The 15,506-nt window shown below is 42.7% G+C and overlaps 1 protein-coding gene across 1 annotated transcript in view; it reads left to right on the forward strand.

Annotated features, from left to right (window-relative positions):
* The first annotated feature begins 687 nt into the window (after window positions 1-687).
* Window positions 688-15,506, forward strand: part of PAPPA (pappalysin 1) — a 180,977-nt gene continuing 166,158 nt past the window's right edge. Inside the window, exon 1 of the mRNA XM_062590886.1 lies at window positions 688-1,084. Coding sequence (XP_062446870.1) covers window positions 688-1,084 — 397 coding nt within the window. The remainder of the gene's footprint in view (window positions 1,085-15,506) is intronic.

The following is a 15,506-nucleotide window of genomic DNA, read 5'->3' on the forward strand; positions in this document are numbered from 1 at the left end:
GCAGTTTTAATGGGAATCATTCAATTGGGAAGGTGGAGCACCCTAGAGTAGATTAGCATATTCTTGTTTACTCATCTTCTGAGGGGCTTTTTCTCTTTTCTTTCATTTTGTGGAGAAGAAGGGAGGGGGGGAGGTTGGGGGGAAGGAGGGGGTTGTGGCTTATGTTATAAAGGAGGCCAAAAAAATAAATAGATTAGAGCATCTTTTGGGGGGAGGGAAATCAGTGGGTCTGAGTCTTGGAGAAAGCTGGGGGGTTGTTTTGTTTTTTTGTTTTGTTGTGTGTGTGTGTGTGTGTGTGTGTGTGTTTTTTTTTTTTTTTTTTTTTTTTTAAGAAGAAAAAAAATAAAGGGAAGAAAATCCAGCAGAGAAAAGAAGAGAGAGGAATTCCAGCTGTGGAGGAATAGAGGAGAAGAAGACAGATAGAGGAGGAAGAACAGAGAAATACATTTCAACCAAGAAGGAGTTTTGATTTATTTTATTTTTATTTGTTTTAAGGGGAAAAAAAATCTATAAGCAGGAAAAAGAAAGAAAGAAAAAGAAAAAAAGAAAAGAAAAAGCAACTGAGAAGGGTTATAAAAAGAGCAAATACCAAGAAGGGTGAACAAGAGAAGAAAGTCAAGGCAAGGAGGAGCCCAAAGCTGGCAGATCGGGAGGATTTGCAGGGGAGAAGGGGGGGGAAGATTGGAAATGCAGCTCTGGAGTTTGCTGCTGCCTCTTGCGCTTCTCTGTACAGCCCTAGCCAGTGGACCCGAATGTGGGATGGACGAGCGCTCCCGCAGGGCAAGAAGGGACACCAGGCACACCCGCCAGCTCCGCTACACTGCCCCGGGCACCTGTGCCACCAGGTTAGCCCGAGGAAGGCGCTCCACTGCTGGTCGGGAGCCTGGGCATGTCCCCCGCAGGAGGCAACAGCGGGAGGCAGAGGACGAAGAGGAGTCCCTTACCCCAAGCAGGGCACTCTATTTCAGTGGACAAGGTGATCAGCTGCGGCTGAAAGCAGATATTGAGCTGCCCAGAGATGCCTTCACTTTGCAAGTGTGGCTGAAAGCTGAGGGGGGACAGAGATCTCCGGCTGTCATTGCAGGTAGGTAGCTCATTGTGCCTGTGGCTGTAGCATCTCTTTTACGTCTCGAGTGCCGGCAGACCAGCCTGCTGTAGGCATGCGTGTGTATAGTATGTGTTTATGTGTATTTAAATATACGTGTGTATGTTGCAGCATGCATAAGTATATGAATGCTTGTGTAAACACATACGAGTGCATTTATTAGGTGTATTTTTGGTGAAATACCAGAGCTTGGCAAACTGTCTGAAAGTGTATGCTCAAAGAAAAAGTTATGTAAAGTTTTGCGTAGGGAAATGGCAGTATCTTAGGTAGTTTCTTTATTTCTGTTTGTATGGATTAGGATGCAAATAAGAAAGAGAGTTCTTACAGTAGGTTTTTAACTAATCTCCAGATTGGAAAACTGTAAGTAGAGCACTTAACAGTAGCTTGTGTGTATGTGTGACTTATGTAAAGAAATCTGTCTGGTGTGTGGCTGCAAAGAAATACATGTGTAAGGTCCCTATATGATCCCCTTCATTTTATTAGCTCTTTAGTGTATTTCACTGTTATGTTGTTTTGGGGGTTGTTTTTATTTTATTTATTTATTTTTTATTCTTTTGCTATGTTAGTGTGTGGTTTCCAAAAAGCTATAAAGGAACTTCTGGCTATTGTGAAACCTTAAATGAATCAAATGAGTTTATAAAGTTCCCAACCCCTTGACACTCAGCTAGGGCTGGGACTAGTACTGCAGCTAGAGGATGTCTTGAGTATTTTTGTCTCCTCTTAGAAATGGCAAGTGTAACACAAATGATTGTAAGGTCAAATTGCCCTATAAAATCATTTAGTACTAAAACCCGCTACCAAACTAAGCTGTCAGAGCTGAGCAATAATGAAGAATATTGCACTTTCCTTGTTTAAATTTTATGAGCCCATCATGAATTTGGGTCCTTCTTTTTGCCCCGTGTTCTTTCCCTCTCCCCCTCCCTCCTGCCGCCTCCCTCCCTCTCGCTGCTTTAGTGATAAAGTGCAGTGAAGTTGTCGTGAAATCGGATACTTTTTGGAGGGTTACAAACCCTTATAAATGACGCCACATCCATCTTTGCGCTGAAGGAAGTCATAGAAAATGGAAATGCCCTTAAAAAAAAAAAAAAAAAGAAAGAAAACAAATCAGAAGGAGAAACGGGTGGGGAGGTGTGGGGCGGGGGGGGGGGGAAGAGAGACATGTTTTACAGTTCTTTTGGCAAGGAGATTCCCTGGAAGTACAGAGTTTCCATGTCCTAGGATGCCTTAAAGAGACAGGGAGGATTTCCCTTTTCCCTTTAACTGGAGTCACTTCCTACGAGAGTGCAGCGGATGCTCGTCTTGGTGGTACAGTCACTGATCAGCCGCTAGCACTGCTCTCCTTTCTCTCCCCTGCCACGTTTGTGTCTTTGATTTTCTTAATCTTGACTGCCCCATTCTTGACCTACGGGACTGCCATCTCTCAAGAAAGTTGCTTTGTCCTAAGGAAAACAAAAACTAAGATGAACTCAGCAGTACATTCCTTTAACTTTCCCCAATCCCAGCTGCTCTGTTCACTTTTAAGGAGGCAGATGCAGTGTGTGGGGCTGGCAGAGTGGGTAGGAGATGCTGGGCATGGACTGGTCTTCCTTTTACCTATGGCAGGGCAGACATAATGAGTAATTTCATAGAAGAAATAGATTAATACCTGTATTATTTCCTTGTATGATTCTGTTTCTCATACTCCACTCTTCTGTTTCCCAATCTTAACTCAAGCACTGGGGCTCAAACTGCTTCTCTTTCAAGTTAGGAAAGGCAGAGTTTGAGTTTGCAATAGATCTCATCAGTGAGTACACACAGTCAATTACTTTTTATATGTTTAATCCAGCACCTATGGTGCTGTGTCTGTCTTTTGTACAAATACCTGTAATTCACACAATAGGGAAAGTAGACACGCACAAAGATCATTTGTAGTAAAATGCTTTAATTGGATGGGGGAGGTTGAGTTGTTGCTCGTATAAAACACTTGACCCATTTTAGGCAGGGAAACAACATTCCACTGTTAAAAATGAAAAGAAATGCCCCAGTTTAGCACTGTAAACCTTGTTGCTCAGCTCTGGAGGACTTTGTGATTTTATTTTATTTTTAAAAGTCCCCCTCCCCCCCCCCAACACACACACTCTTGAAGAGGAGCCAGGTTTGGCTCTGTGTGTAAACACCTGGAAGAGCTCCAAGAGGAACTCACTTGGAGTATCCTCCGCACACTACAGCCTCCCAGACCTGCAGCAAGCTTAGGGAGAGATTACACTTCCCTCAATGAGGAAATCAAGGGTTCTGGCTGCCAAAATACTTGGCTTTCTCATTTTCACTGTTTGGGGCTGTAACAGACTTAGGAGCCCTGTTCTGCCATTGGAGTTGCATCTGTAGGACCTCACTGAAATCGAAAGCCCTTCTGGTTGTTCAGATGCAGGGCAGGGGCAGGGTCAAATTTGCTGACAGTGTAAGAAATGAGTTTATTCCCAAATTTCATCCCAGATGTGAGGTGGGAAATTGTGTGTTTATACAGATCTGGCATAGGGCTGGATTGACTGGAAAACACCTCATTTGGGGGTCTTTCCTATATCTTCATCTACTTTCTACCCCCCACCTTCTGCCTCTGCTGACTTTTCCTCTTCAGTGTCTCCTTGCAGGCATCTAGGTAGTCACTGCGAGTGATAGAGAAGCCAAGAGAATGCCTATAGGGGAAGACTGTCTGTCTTAAAAACCTCATGTAGAATCTGAGTTGTTACAAGCTTCTATGTTCGAGCCTTGTTTCAAAGGAACTCTTCTACTGTTCCAGGCTACAAGAGTTTCTGTTTCTCTCTGGAGCCAACTCTCCTTACGTCACCCTTTACTGCAGTATTCAATTTGTTTTCATAAATGGCTAATTTTACAGCGCTCTTAAGTGGATTCGTCATTGCACTGGGCCATGCCCTGTCTCTGATGATAGGCAGTCTTTGGTGCCAGGTTCTGCCCATTTCACACTGGTTGGCACTGATGCTATTGCTGCCCTGCTTGACTTCACTGATATCTGTTCTGGCGTTTGTCAAGGAAAGCTGTTGGGAAACTAGAAGTCTGACCCATTGATCTGTGTTACGCAAAAGCTCAGAAGCATTTTCAGAGCTAAGCCATGCTTGATTTCTGCAGCTCCCGCGATGTGACTAGCACAGTGTGGGCAGCTCTCAAACAGCGTGTACTTGGGTCACATAGTTCTTGGACAAAGACTACCTACCACACAGCACAGTACATCCCTCTTACGAATACACACATGTACACATGGTATTAATCATGCAAGTTTGCACACTTTCCAAAGTAGAGTCTTTGAACGCATCTCTATTGTGAACGAAAGGGTTAAGGTCCAGACTGTAGTCGAGTTACATAATACACACACCATGCAAAATAAGACGCTTCAAAACACCGTTGACCTTGCTTCTGTTGTAATCAAAGATATTTCAGTTCTACTGTGGAAATGCAATTCCATGCTAAGAAACGGGAGCCTCCAGAGTCCCTGTCAGTGTGTTTTCTGGTATAAGACTCAGGAGTGGGATAGCTCATGTTTTCATAGAAATGAGATGTTGACTCTTTACTAGCTGAGAGCTGAGAGGAGCGGGATGAATGATCAGCAGCGGGAGCTGGAGTAGGAAGGCGTGCCTGCTCTGAAGAGTGAAAGTTACTTGTGTTTTGTTTTGGTTTTTTTCCCTTCCCCATTTCATTCTCCTCTCTCTATTCCTCTGCCCGCCAACAGAGAGCACGATCCCAACTTAATAAAGCTTCATATGTAAGGGAGTGCCTATGTTTTCCCAGCTTCAGTCCTTGGTGAACATAAAACTGCAGCAGAATCCAAAGGGGAAGAAATGCCAAAATCAGCACAGCGGAGCTCACTTAAAGCCGCAGCCCCTGTGTGTAACGGACTGAGAAATGTCTGCGTCAGGGGCCCAATAATTGGGCAATTATAAAGATATGTAAATGACACTACACAGGTCTGTTCACAGTGTTTAAGGACATACATTTAGTTTTGGTGTTCATTTAGTTTCCTTCTGTAATTTTGGAGTCTGGTACTGAATTAAGACACTTTGAGTAGACTCAGTGAGCCAGGTCCTTTCCCAGGGAGCTGGCGCTCTTAGCAGGTGTCCTGGGAGCTTCAGGAACTCTTCAGTATTGATTTTACATTAACATTTACTAGCATTAAAGTAATAGGTAGATAATGTGGCATTTTCTTTTCTTTGGTAGCCTGTTATCTTTTAACTGTATGAACTTTTTTGGTTTGGTCTTTAAGAAAGTACTGAAGTGAAGGACTGTAGAACAACTGAGTCAAATGTAACAGTTTTCAGTTCTGTCATTTAATTAAGGGCTCACATGTACCTAGACCCCAGGGCGATGGGCATGGTAGATGGAAGGGAAGAACTGCTGGACAGCTGTGGGTGATGCATTACCCTGCTTCTCCTCATGGCAGCTACCAGCTACGGCATAGCAAGCGATAGGGGCTCAAACGCCTCTACAGATGGTCTGTCAGGGTGCCTAGGCTGACACCACGGTAGCCGTCCGTTTTTTGATTTTCCCTGTAGAAGGATTCAAATGACTACCTACTTGATGAGTATGAATCTGGGTAAGTTGTGACAAATAGGCCCCTGAAAAAATATAACATAGCCCATCACTCACTAAACATTTGCATTTGATTGTCTCATTTTCCTCAGCCTGCAGAAGCTGGGACAAGAGTTGGAAGCTAGGGAAAAAAAAAAAAAAAAAGGATTTTTTCTTTCCTTAAGGCTTTCAGTTTTGATCTGTCTCGTCCCTTTAAAAGGCTGGAGACTAGAATCAGAACAACATACTGAGGATAACTTTTTTTTTTTCTTTAAAGCACTTACATGTGAGCTGCTCTAATCAATAAAACAGTAATAAAAAAAAGAAGGAAGTTAGACTTTTTATGTGTGAAGGATGGTAAATTTAGATTCCTAAATAACATATGGCTATTCTGCAGGCACTGAGATTTTTGACAGGCTGAGCCGGCTTCTCTAATTTTCATTTAGGCCTGATTTATTTCAAGCTAGCCCGCTTTTCAGTTAGAAAAACTTGCAGGAAGCAGAAAGCAGGCTGAGGGGACTGTCTTTGGAGAGAGACCTGGAACTGGGCTCTCCGCAGGGATTCGGCGAAGACGTCTGGAGAAGTGGCGAGCAGGGCTGAAGAGGGAAGGCCTGAGCAGCAGGGGTGAGGAGAAGCCCTCGGAGAGGCTTCGTGTGTTACAGAGTTACCGAAAGGCAGCTCCAGTCGGTTAGTCAGATTTCTAAAAGTTAATCACATCGGGATGGAAGTTGCTCTCTGGTGGGGGCTCCACTTGGTCTTCCCACACAGCGCCCGGGGAGCACTGCACACGGCGGAGGGGATCCAAAAGCTGCCGGCACGCTGAGCAATGCCTGCTGTCAGCCCCTGCCGCGTGCAACTCCCTGCTGGTGGTTTCCAGTCAGAACTGAAGGATTTGCTTAAATCCTTGGTCCCAGAGGTCTCACTCAGCATCGCAGCGGTGGAGACCCTAACCCCAAACCCTTTCGTGAAGGTAGGTGACTCTGATCTTTCTCATAAATAACATGACAAGTTGCCTTGCCTTTTAAAAGAGGGCGCAGGAATTTGCTGATATTGTTCCCACAGGCTTCTTGTGTGCGTTTGCCTTTGCTGAAGGTGGGAGAGATCCTCCGCCATGGACCACTGAACAGCAAGGAGCAGAACCCACCAGCAGGCACAAAGAGTGGAGCTCAATGGGCATGTCTCTCCTTTCTCTTCTCTCACCTTGCTGTTTGTAAGGTTTTCTGTCCTCAGGGACACAACAGGAGGAGTCAGAAGTGTTTCCTCCCAGAATAGCCTTTGGCTTAGTGTTTACCATTCTTCTTTGGGTCATTGGGCATATGGGCTTGAATGTCTTAGATGAAGGAATGGAAACTGGGTCTCTAGAGTCCAAAGAAGTGCCCTGGTCACCAGGGCCCCACCTATATTAAATGCAGGATGGAAACACCGAATTGTGTGAGAACACCAACTTGGTGGAGAAATGCCTTCTAGTGAGTCCTGCTCTGGCCTAGTGAGGACATAGGTGCCAAATTTTGAAGGTCTGACACAGCAGAGGTGCATGCTGAGACATCTGTCTGAGGAGCTGAGCAGTAAAAGTATTCCAGGACTGATGGTATTTAGGTGCTTTCAAGACCAGGGGATTAGCTGAGCACTTTTGCCTTGGATTTCCATTGCTCACACTGGCCTGACCCAGAATAGAAAGCCAAAATATAGTGCTTTTTTCAAAAAGACATATTGAAAAAACAAAAATAAACCCTTCAATGACCGGGGTCAGCTGAAATGTTCTCATATAATAGTTTTGCTTCCAGTTTTAGCCTTTGTTTGTTCAGCTCCTCTTTTCTTTTCTTTGATAGAAATTATAGGAGCACAGGCATAGAAGAGACCACCTGGGTTGCCAGATTCAGTCCCCTGCAGTGAAAGGGATATAATATTAGATAATTAGTGCAAACAGTCACAGAATATCCACTTTGTATGTTCTGATATAGCATAGGCCACAGAAACTTTCCCAGTACCCTATGATAAACCAAAGATCTTTAGCTGAGACCAAAAGTTATCACTGTAATGTAAGACAGGAAGAGAGAAGGACAGACTGACAATATCTTAAGTACTTGAAAATCCAAGGTATTGGTTTTGAAAAGTGTTAACTATGAGAAAGAAAAATATATCCTAGATACTACTTTTTTTTAAAAAAATCAAGTGTTTAGACAGCTTTTATTGAAACTTATATTGAAATTTTAAGCTAGAATATGTGCCAAAATTGATCCTTTCCCACAAATAGACTGTTTTGATTAATTTCCTTTTTTCCTGAGAAAAGTATTTGATCAAACATTTCCCAGACTTCTCTGATCTTAGGCTGTGTAGCAGTTCCTACATCTCATCATAGTATGAATGAGCACTTTCACTTTATTACATACGTACATCTTTAAATCTTACATTCTGGATTATTCTGAAAATATATCAGGAAACTCATTTGATAAAACTATCTACATTTCTTCTCAACCATATTAACTTGCCTAATATCATCTTTTTCTATATATAGCTTCCTCTCTTACTGCTACCAGATTTTTCATTTAATACTGTTTTTACCTTATCAGTCTATGCTAATCTTTCTAATTCAAATGCAGAAAATACACTGTAGTTTTCTATTTCCTTGCTTAGGGCATTTGTTTTATCTATGTCTACTGGACATAGGAAAATTGAGTGATCTATCCCTTTTTCTTTTTCCAAAAATGAGACTTCTGAAAATGAAGCTTCTGACATGATGTTCATGTTGGTTTATGGTCATTTCCCTACCTTAGGGTAGCTGGCATCTGGATGTGACTCTTGTCTTCATTTCAGCTTTCAGTGGAAAAGAAATATTTTGTTGCTTTTCCATGCTTACTTATTCCTAACCGTCTTCTCATCATTTTCTCTAACATTGAGCATACATGCACTACACACAGAATTTCCAAAGCATCTTTGATTTTTTTCTTCTCAGATCAATAGAGCATTTAAGCTCCAGTGATCAAGGAAAGAAGCTTGTTTATTTTCCTACATATTCTGACAAAAGTGGCAGATCTTGTAAACTGCTTTGATTTAATGTTAGTGCCTATTATAGTTTGGACTCGCCAAAGCCATGCATAAAGTATTTGTACTCCGAACACAAGTAGAGTAGAATTCAAAAAGATGGGTTAAAAAGGGAATTAACAGCTCTCTCAGAATTTTGCATTCTGATCTCTTTATTCATAGCTATCATAAAGAATAATTTGTTTAGTCGTGAACTGTTCCACATCCATAAGGTTGCCAGCAGCTAAGCATAGGTACGATATGTATCATAGCAAGAACTGTGAACAAACATAAACACGAGTCAAATTTTCCCTTGATGAGAAGGAGGATGGATTCATGGTGTTAGATTTACACAGGCTGCATGTATGTGATCCTAAACCTATTCAAGATCATGAAAAATTGTCATTGACCTTGGTTGACTCTCGCTTAGGCTCTGATTTCAGAGAAAGTCTTTTGCATTTCTCATCTACAGCTTGGAGCCTTCCATAGTCCTTGCGTTAACATCCATTATTTTGCTCTCCTATCGTACTTTGGATAATGGAGCCAAGCAAGAAGAGAAAAATTATGAAGCCCTAACGTCAGAGAAATTGGCCTGGGGAAGGGGATATGTTTATTTTAGTTGTTTTTGCTATAATCCAAATCCCTCTTTGGCCTCTGTCTCTTTCAACCTTTTTTTTTTTTTTTTTTTTCACTGTTAAAATGAGTCCTTATTCAAAACACTGTCTCAGTTTTTCTGTTTTGCTGGGTGATGTAAGTGTGCAGCTTTCCCATCCAATCCCTCCACCCTCTCTTATCACCATCGTATTCTCGGTTCTTTCTCTGCTATCTGGTGTCCTTGATTCCCCCTTCTTTCCCTTCTTCCAGCTAGGCAGAATTGGTCTGTTTTCCTCTTCCCTAGCAAGCGAATGCCGTGACGTGGATATTCGTGAGCTCTCCGAAGTTCTGTTCCTCTTTCATCACGCGAGGGTAGTGTCCCCCCGCCTTGCAGACGAAGGGTAGCCCTTAGGTTGGCAACCAAGACTTTCAGCCAAGCTTTATGCAAAATACTGTGAGAATGGAGAGTAAAAAGTCTCTGTGTTTGTGTGCTTAGTCAAGCATATGCTCATGCATATTTTCCAGGAATTATTGATATTGTTCTCTTTAATATCCATCCTAGTGGTACACAAACAAGGAGTGAGCAGTTGTTCTCACAGACAGGGGAGTAAGGGTGAACTGAAACTGAGAAGCGTCTGGAATTGGCCTGGTGAAACAGCTTCTAAGAGATATGATACCATCTCGTGAAAGCAAAAGAATTGCTGTGTTAGAGCAACTTTCTGATCAAGTCCTGGGTTCTGGTAGGCTTTCCTTGAGTCTTTCTTTTGAGTAATATTTAGGTCCCTTTTATCTCTTTTCCTTCCTCCTCTCCATTGTGTTTTGCCTTTGTTTCCTCATCTAATTTATTTTCTCTTTATTTGCTTTAAATCACTTTCCCATATGGATTTCTCTCCTCTGACCCATCTTCCCCTCCCTCATCTGATTCCCAGGAGTCTTCTGTCGTCGTGGAATTGTGAGAAGAGGAGGCCTGCTCCAGACACTGTGCATCATCTGCAGGATCCCTTTTTTCCTTTATTTTCTTCATTGTCTATTCTCTGTTGCTAGTACTAGAAGCATATTCACAAAGATCAGTCCATTGGATTGAGGAAAGAAATCCTATCACCATTACTTTGTTTGTTTTATTTAAGACAGCAAGAAGAAGAGATGGAGAGGAAGAAAATTCACTATTACTGGTTTGTTTTAATTTTCAATGTTGCTTATTTTTCTCCTCTTCTAATGCATTCTACTGTTGTTGTTTTTCTTTATTAGTGTAGTAAGGTTGTATATTTGTAGTCCTGATCACTGTCTAAAAGAAACCTACAAATGCTGATAATAATTTTTGAAGGCATGGGAGCTCTTTGTCCTTAAAATCAGGGAAACTGAGGAATAGATATGTCAGAGATGTGGCAGCATGTTGGTGACAGAGCTGGAAGTAGAACCCAAGAGGCTTGGCCTTTTGTTAAGCTCTTTTTAGTGGTGATGACAATTATTCCTCAGGCTGGATTGTTCTTAATTGGAAGTCGATGCATTCTCATTCCTGTAGTGCTTTTCCTGTAGCTGCTCATAGTTCTTTGCTAGGTTACCACTGTACCTGGTGCTGAGCTAGTGGTGGTTATAACTTCTTCTACCTGGCATCATGCCCTAGCAAAATGGAGGAGAGGTAACAGAGGGAGACAAGTTGGCATTTGTGACATGAGCTGTTTGGAAATGTTTTTGAATTAACATCTCTGACCTGAACATGCTGTTGATGTTTGGATCATCTCAAATTATTACATTTATGAAATGGAACAGCATATGCAGCCAAAAAAAGGAGAGAGAAAAGCAAATCTTTCCCAGGCCTCTCAGTTCAGTCTATTATTTAAATTGGAATATTTTGATGTTTTGGATACATCTGCACATCAATTAATATATTCACTTGCTAAAACAGCTTGTAAAACATGTGGATCGCAACTGCTAAGCATCTTGAAGTGCTGAAAATCTGGCCACAGATAGCTCAGGGTGTTAATTAAGGGCAAAAGCAACTCATTTACTACAAAAATATATATCGGGTGAGTAGTTGCAAAGGGGGCTTTACATAGAGCACATTAGTGCCCCGGTAAGAGCAGACTGTTTTGCAGCGGGGTCATCATCCAGCGCATGTGCTCACAGCTAAACAACTGCTGTTTCTGTTGGTAGCGTCAACAGGGAGGCTGTGCATCATACGAACCACACAAATTGTATTTTGTTCTGAGGTCAGCAGCATCTGTGCTTGCAAAGACTGAGGTGCTAGGGTTGATATTTGGAGCTGGCATTACTGCTGTCTTACCTTGTGTCTGTCTTGTGGAAGAATAGAGCAGCCTTCCCTCTGAGGTCAAAATACCGCCTTTCACCAGTGGTAATTTAATGGGAATTATTTTCAGTGTAAACTCGGCAAGAATTGAAAGCCTACTGTGCTGGAGCTCATGAATGGAGATGTTCAAGGAGAAAAAGAGAACTGGGAGAGAAAGCAAATGTTAGCTAAATGTATTACACAGAGGATTTTGAAACATGTACTTGGCAGAGGGAGGGTAAGCAGTACAAGCCAGATTCTGTTGTTGAACACACCAGTGTAAATCTAGAGTAACTCCTTCGGATAGGAAGTGAGGGGGGCTGCTCCAGACTGATGAACGTGTATTAGAATTTGGGGTCAAGACAGAATGCGTGCAATGGGAAAAATGAGTGAACTGAAAAGTGGATGTTATGGAGAACAACCTGCATTGCTGCTGTAGATGGTTTAATTTGGGTGTGTAATGGTTATGGTGATGCGGTGGGAAAAGTTTGTAGAATGTGGGGTTGTTTTTACTCTGTGGAGCATTTTCTGCATATACCTATCATATTCCCTGTAGCTTGTAAAATTAGTCCATATACCGTTTTTACAGTGAGGCCTTTGTGTTCCCAGTAACAAACACTTTTAAACTCTGCTCTCCAGTCTTGTGGGCCTAAACTCATTTACCCCCTCCTGCACTGTCCCATGTCCAGGAATAATATCCCTTCATCTGTTTATAAACAAACCCCCTCTGAGGAAGTTCAGAGGAAGAAAAGTTAGTTAATGAAAATCAACCATACACTCAGGGCCAGGCAGTGGGTTGGAGCCAGCAGGGTTGCTGGATGTTTCCTACTACGCATCTGCCTGTAGGAATTTCTCTGATGATATGACTGTCTGTCTATGTCTCTTTTTCTTCTTTTGCTTCCATCATGGCAAATACGGAAAAAAGACAGAGTAAAATTATAGTGTCATTTCGTTTTAAAATAATGATCAGCCTGGACTCTATTCAGGAATACAAGCAAAGAGACTGATTTGAATGAACCTGCAGAAGTTCTTGCTCATAAGTCCACTGATTTTGTTTCTTTTTTGAAACATTGAAATCTGGATTCTGGCTGTTGTCAAAGCTATTTGTTGCTCCTGAGTTGTGCAAAGGCTGTAAAAGAACTTAAATAATCCAAAGAATGATTCTCCTGCTATAGTTTGAGCACGAGGCTGATATATCTGATCTTGCACATTCCTTTCACAGAACCGCCAGCGTAAGGATGCAGGAGTGAGCAAGAACCAAGGAGGTAGATAACTGAGCTCTGTGGTCACCATGAACTCTGGAGCCACGGGCAGACAGGCATGGTATTGGTGCTGTGAGGGGTAGTGCAGGGGGGACCCCGGCAAAAGCCCGTTTTCTTGTGACGTCTCCTGGGGTGTGCCTTTAGTACTGCACCTCGGTGATCTCAAATAGGAAGTGAGAGAACGGAGTATTTGTTTCCGTGACATCTGGTGGGCAGCACGCCCTGCAGTGCTAATTTTTGCTGCTCCCAAGTGCTTCTCCGTGAGCACATAGAGTGGGAGGTGTGAGCAGCTTTGGGCCTTCAGGAGACGGCAGAGCTGTGGGCACAGTGGGATCTTCTGAAAGCCTTTCTGGCTATTCAAAATGCATGGGAAAAACATCAGATAATGAAAAAGCCTGGGAGCAAGGGAGGCAGCACTGGTCTGGGCTGTGGTTCCTCACTGTGTGGTATCAATGCAGGACTCACATCACTATCCCCAGCTCCCACCACACTACTTTCCAAAATAGAGTGCCTTTGGAAAGTGAGAAAAAGTGAGGTGAATGACTGTCTGTGGAGTGACAAAAGCCAATATTGTGCAAGTCTATTAAAATTGCACTAACATGGTAAAACACTGGATGGCACATTACAAGAAACATTCCTGCTCTGTATTCCTAGGGTTGTGCAAAAATATTTGCAGTTGCCAATTTCTGTAATACCACGAGCAACAGACACTATAAAAGAGAGTAACGTATGTGGCACCTTGGAGATCAGTAGCGATTTGACATGACTTCAGCATTAGAGCTCCTGAAATGATATCCCAGTCTGGATTTGGAAAAGGTCTTTAATTTGAGATCTAGATGAAAATACATAAATAGAAGGCAAGAGCAGCAGTCCATAAGGTCAGTTGTAGACATCTGGAGCAGAGGGGTTTTCCCAGATTTAATAGATGCGAAAGTTCTGGTCCCACTTTTAGTTCTAAGAGTCTTGGAAGATTAGCTGTATTGCAAAAAGTTTCTAGTGCTGACAGAATCTCTGTACCTTCAAATGTGATGGTTTCTAATAGTCTTATCTGCTGCTTGTTGTTGAAAGAGCAGTCTCTTTTATTGTACAAATATTTTCTGGCATGTAATTAATAGACTTATCTGGAAGACTGTTCAAGTGTGGTCTCTCCAGGTCACACCCCAGCAAGAGGAAGACAGGAGTGATATTTCAGAACTGAGAATTTTGCATTGCAGCATGGACAAAGTTTATCAGTTGTTGCACCATTTCTGTGCCCTTGAACATTTAAAAAAAGGGGGGCAGGGGGAGGGAGAAAAAGAAATGGATCTGATTTATGTTGGTGAGCTTCCTCCAAGAATTCCAGGCTATCAACAGTTTCACCTAGGAGGAAAGTTGAGCACATTATTCTTGCCTTTTGAAGAGCTCTGGATTAATGGATAGCAAAGTACCAGTGTATCTTCTCCATTTCTTTGAGCTAGGAAAGAGTGGAATTCCCCGAAGTCCTCTTGCTAGAGATGGTTTAATCAAATAGGCTGTTTACATTCTGTGCCTCACTCAGGCTGGGCTGGTTTTCAGCTGTACACCGTAATACGAGGGCTTTTCTTTGTTTTAATTTAAACATCAGCATACCACCAGTTTTCCTGGGAGATAGCTGTATCCAAACACCTGCAGGCTCTGTGGAACAGGCCAGAGAGGGATCTGGGAAGTAACAGCAGCTGCATCTCGCAGAGGCAAAGTGCTACTGCCGGGGTCTGTGTTTCTTCTCTGACCTGGCTTCTGCAGGGCTGGGATCTCGACAGGAAAGGCCAGCCGGGGCACCTGCACTCATGGAGGCAAGACACCTCCCAGGAGCTGTAAGAAGCTAAGCACTGAACCGCACTTTCCTCGGCCTCAAGCAGTGACTGCAGAGGCAGAAAAACAAGGGCCTTTCTGTTCCTGACTGTGCGTTTTTTTGTCGCATCAAGATGGCCAAACTGTGGTTTGGCGAACATCCCCTCTAGCAGTTGCTGTGCTCTGAGGCTTAAGAAAGCAATAACTTAAATGGGGGCTATGTTTTTGATGAGAGAGAGAGGGAAGAAGGAAATGAGACTATGATCCTTCTTCCCACCATCCCACATCTTTTACCTACTCTCCTTCAGTCTGACTATCTCTTCCACCTATATCAAGAAATCAACACATGGTTACACAACTGCATGTCTGAAATAAGCCATAAATTTTTAGTCAGGATCTAAACTTGTTTTCAGATATAATTTGTAAAAAAAAACACTTTGGTGTCTTCTGGAAGTGATGTAGTTCCGCTCCCCATGCACAGAGCATTAGTGCATCATTGAGGAGGATGAACGTAAGTAGGCAATGTGGACAACATTCCTCTAAACCCAAGCAATAGAACCAGCTGTTCAGCAGGGGTGTTATTTATTGAGAGCTGCCAACATGTTCAACACATGGCGTCCTTTGCACTGACAAGCTCGCAGCTTGCCTTATGAGGTTACTTTAATACTTGTAAAACATTGGTGACAGAGCAGGCTTGAAGAGGTACCCAGTTTTGTGGGAAAGTTATTAGAAGGGCATTACAACAAGATGTTCTGTAAAGAAAGGAGAAAAGGAGAGTAGCTGGCAGAGAGAAAACATGCTTTTGCAGAAGGTATAGGTTCCTTCTTGCTGGTGGTTTCAGGAAGAGAACAGAGCAATAAATTGCTCTCAA

The sequence above is a fragment of the Rhea pennata genome, chromosome 18, assembly GCF_028389875.1.
Source record: "Rhea pennata isolate bPtePen1 chromosome 18, bPtePen1.pri, whole genome shotgun sequence".
NCBI lineage: Eukaryota > Metazoa > Chordata > Aves > Rheiformes > Rheidae > Rhea > Rhea pennata.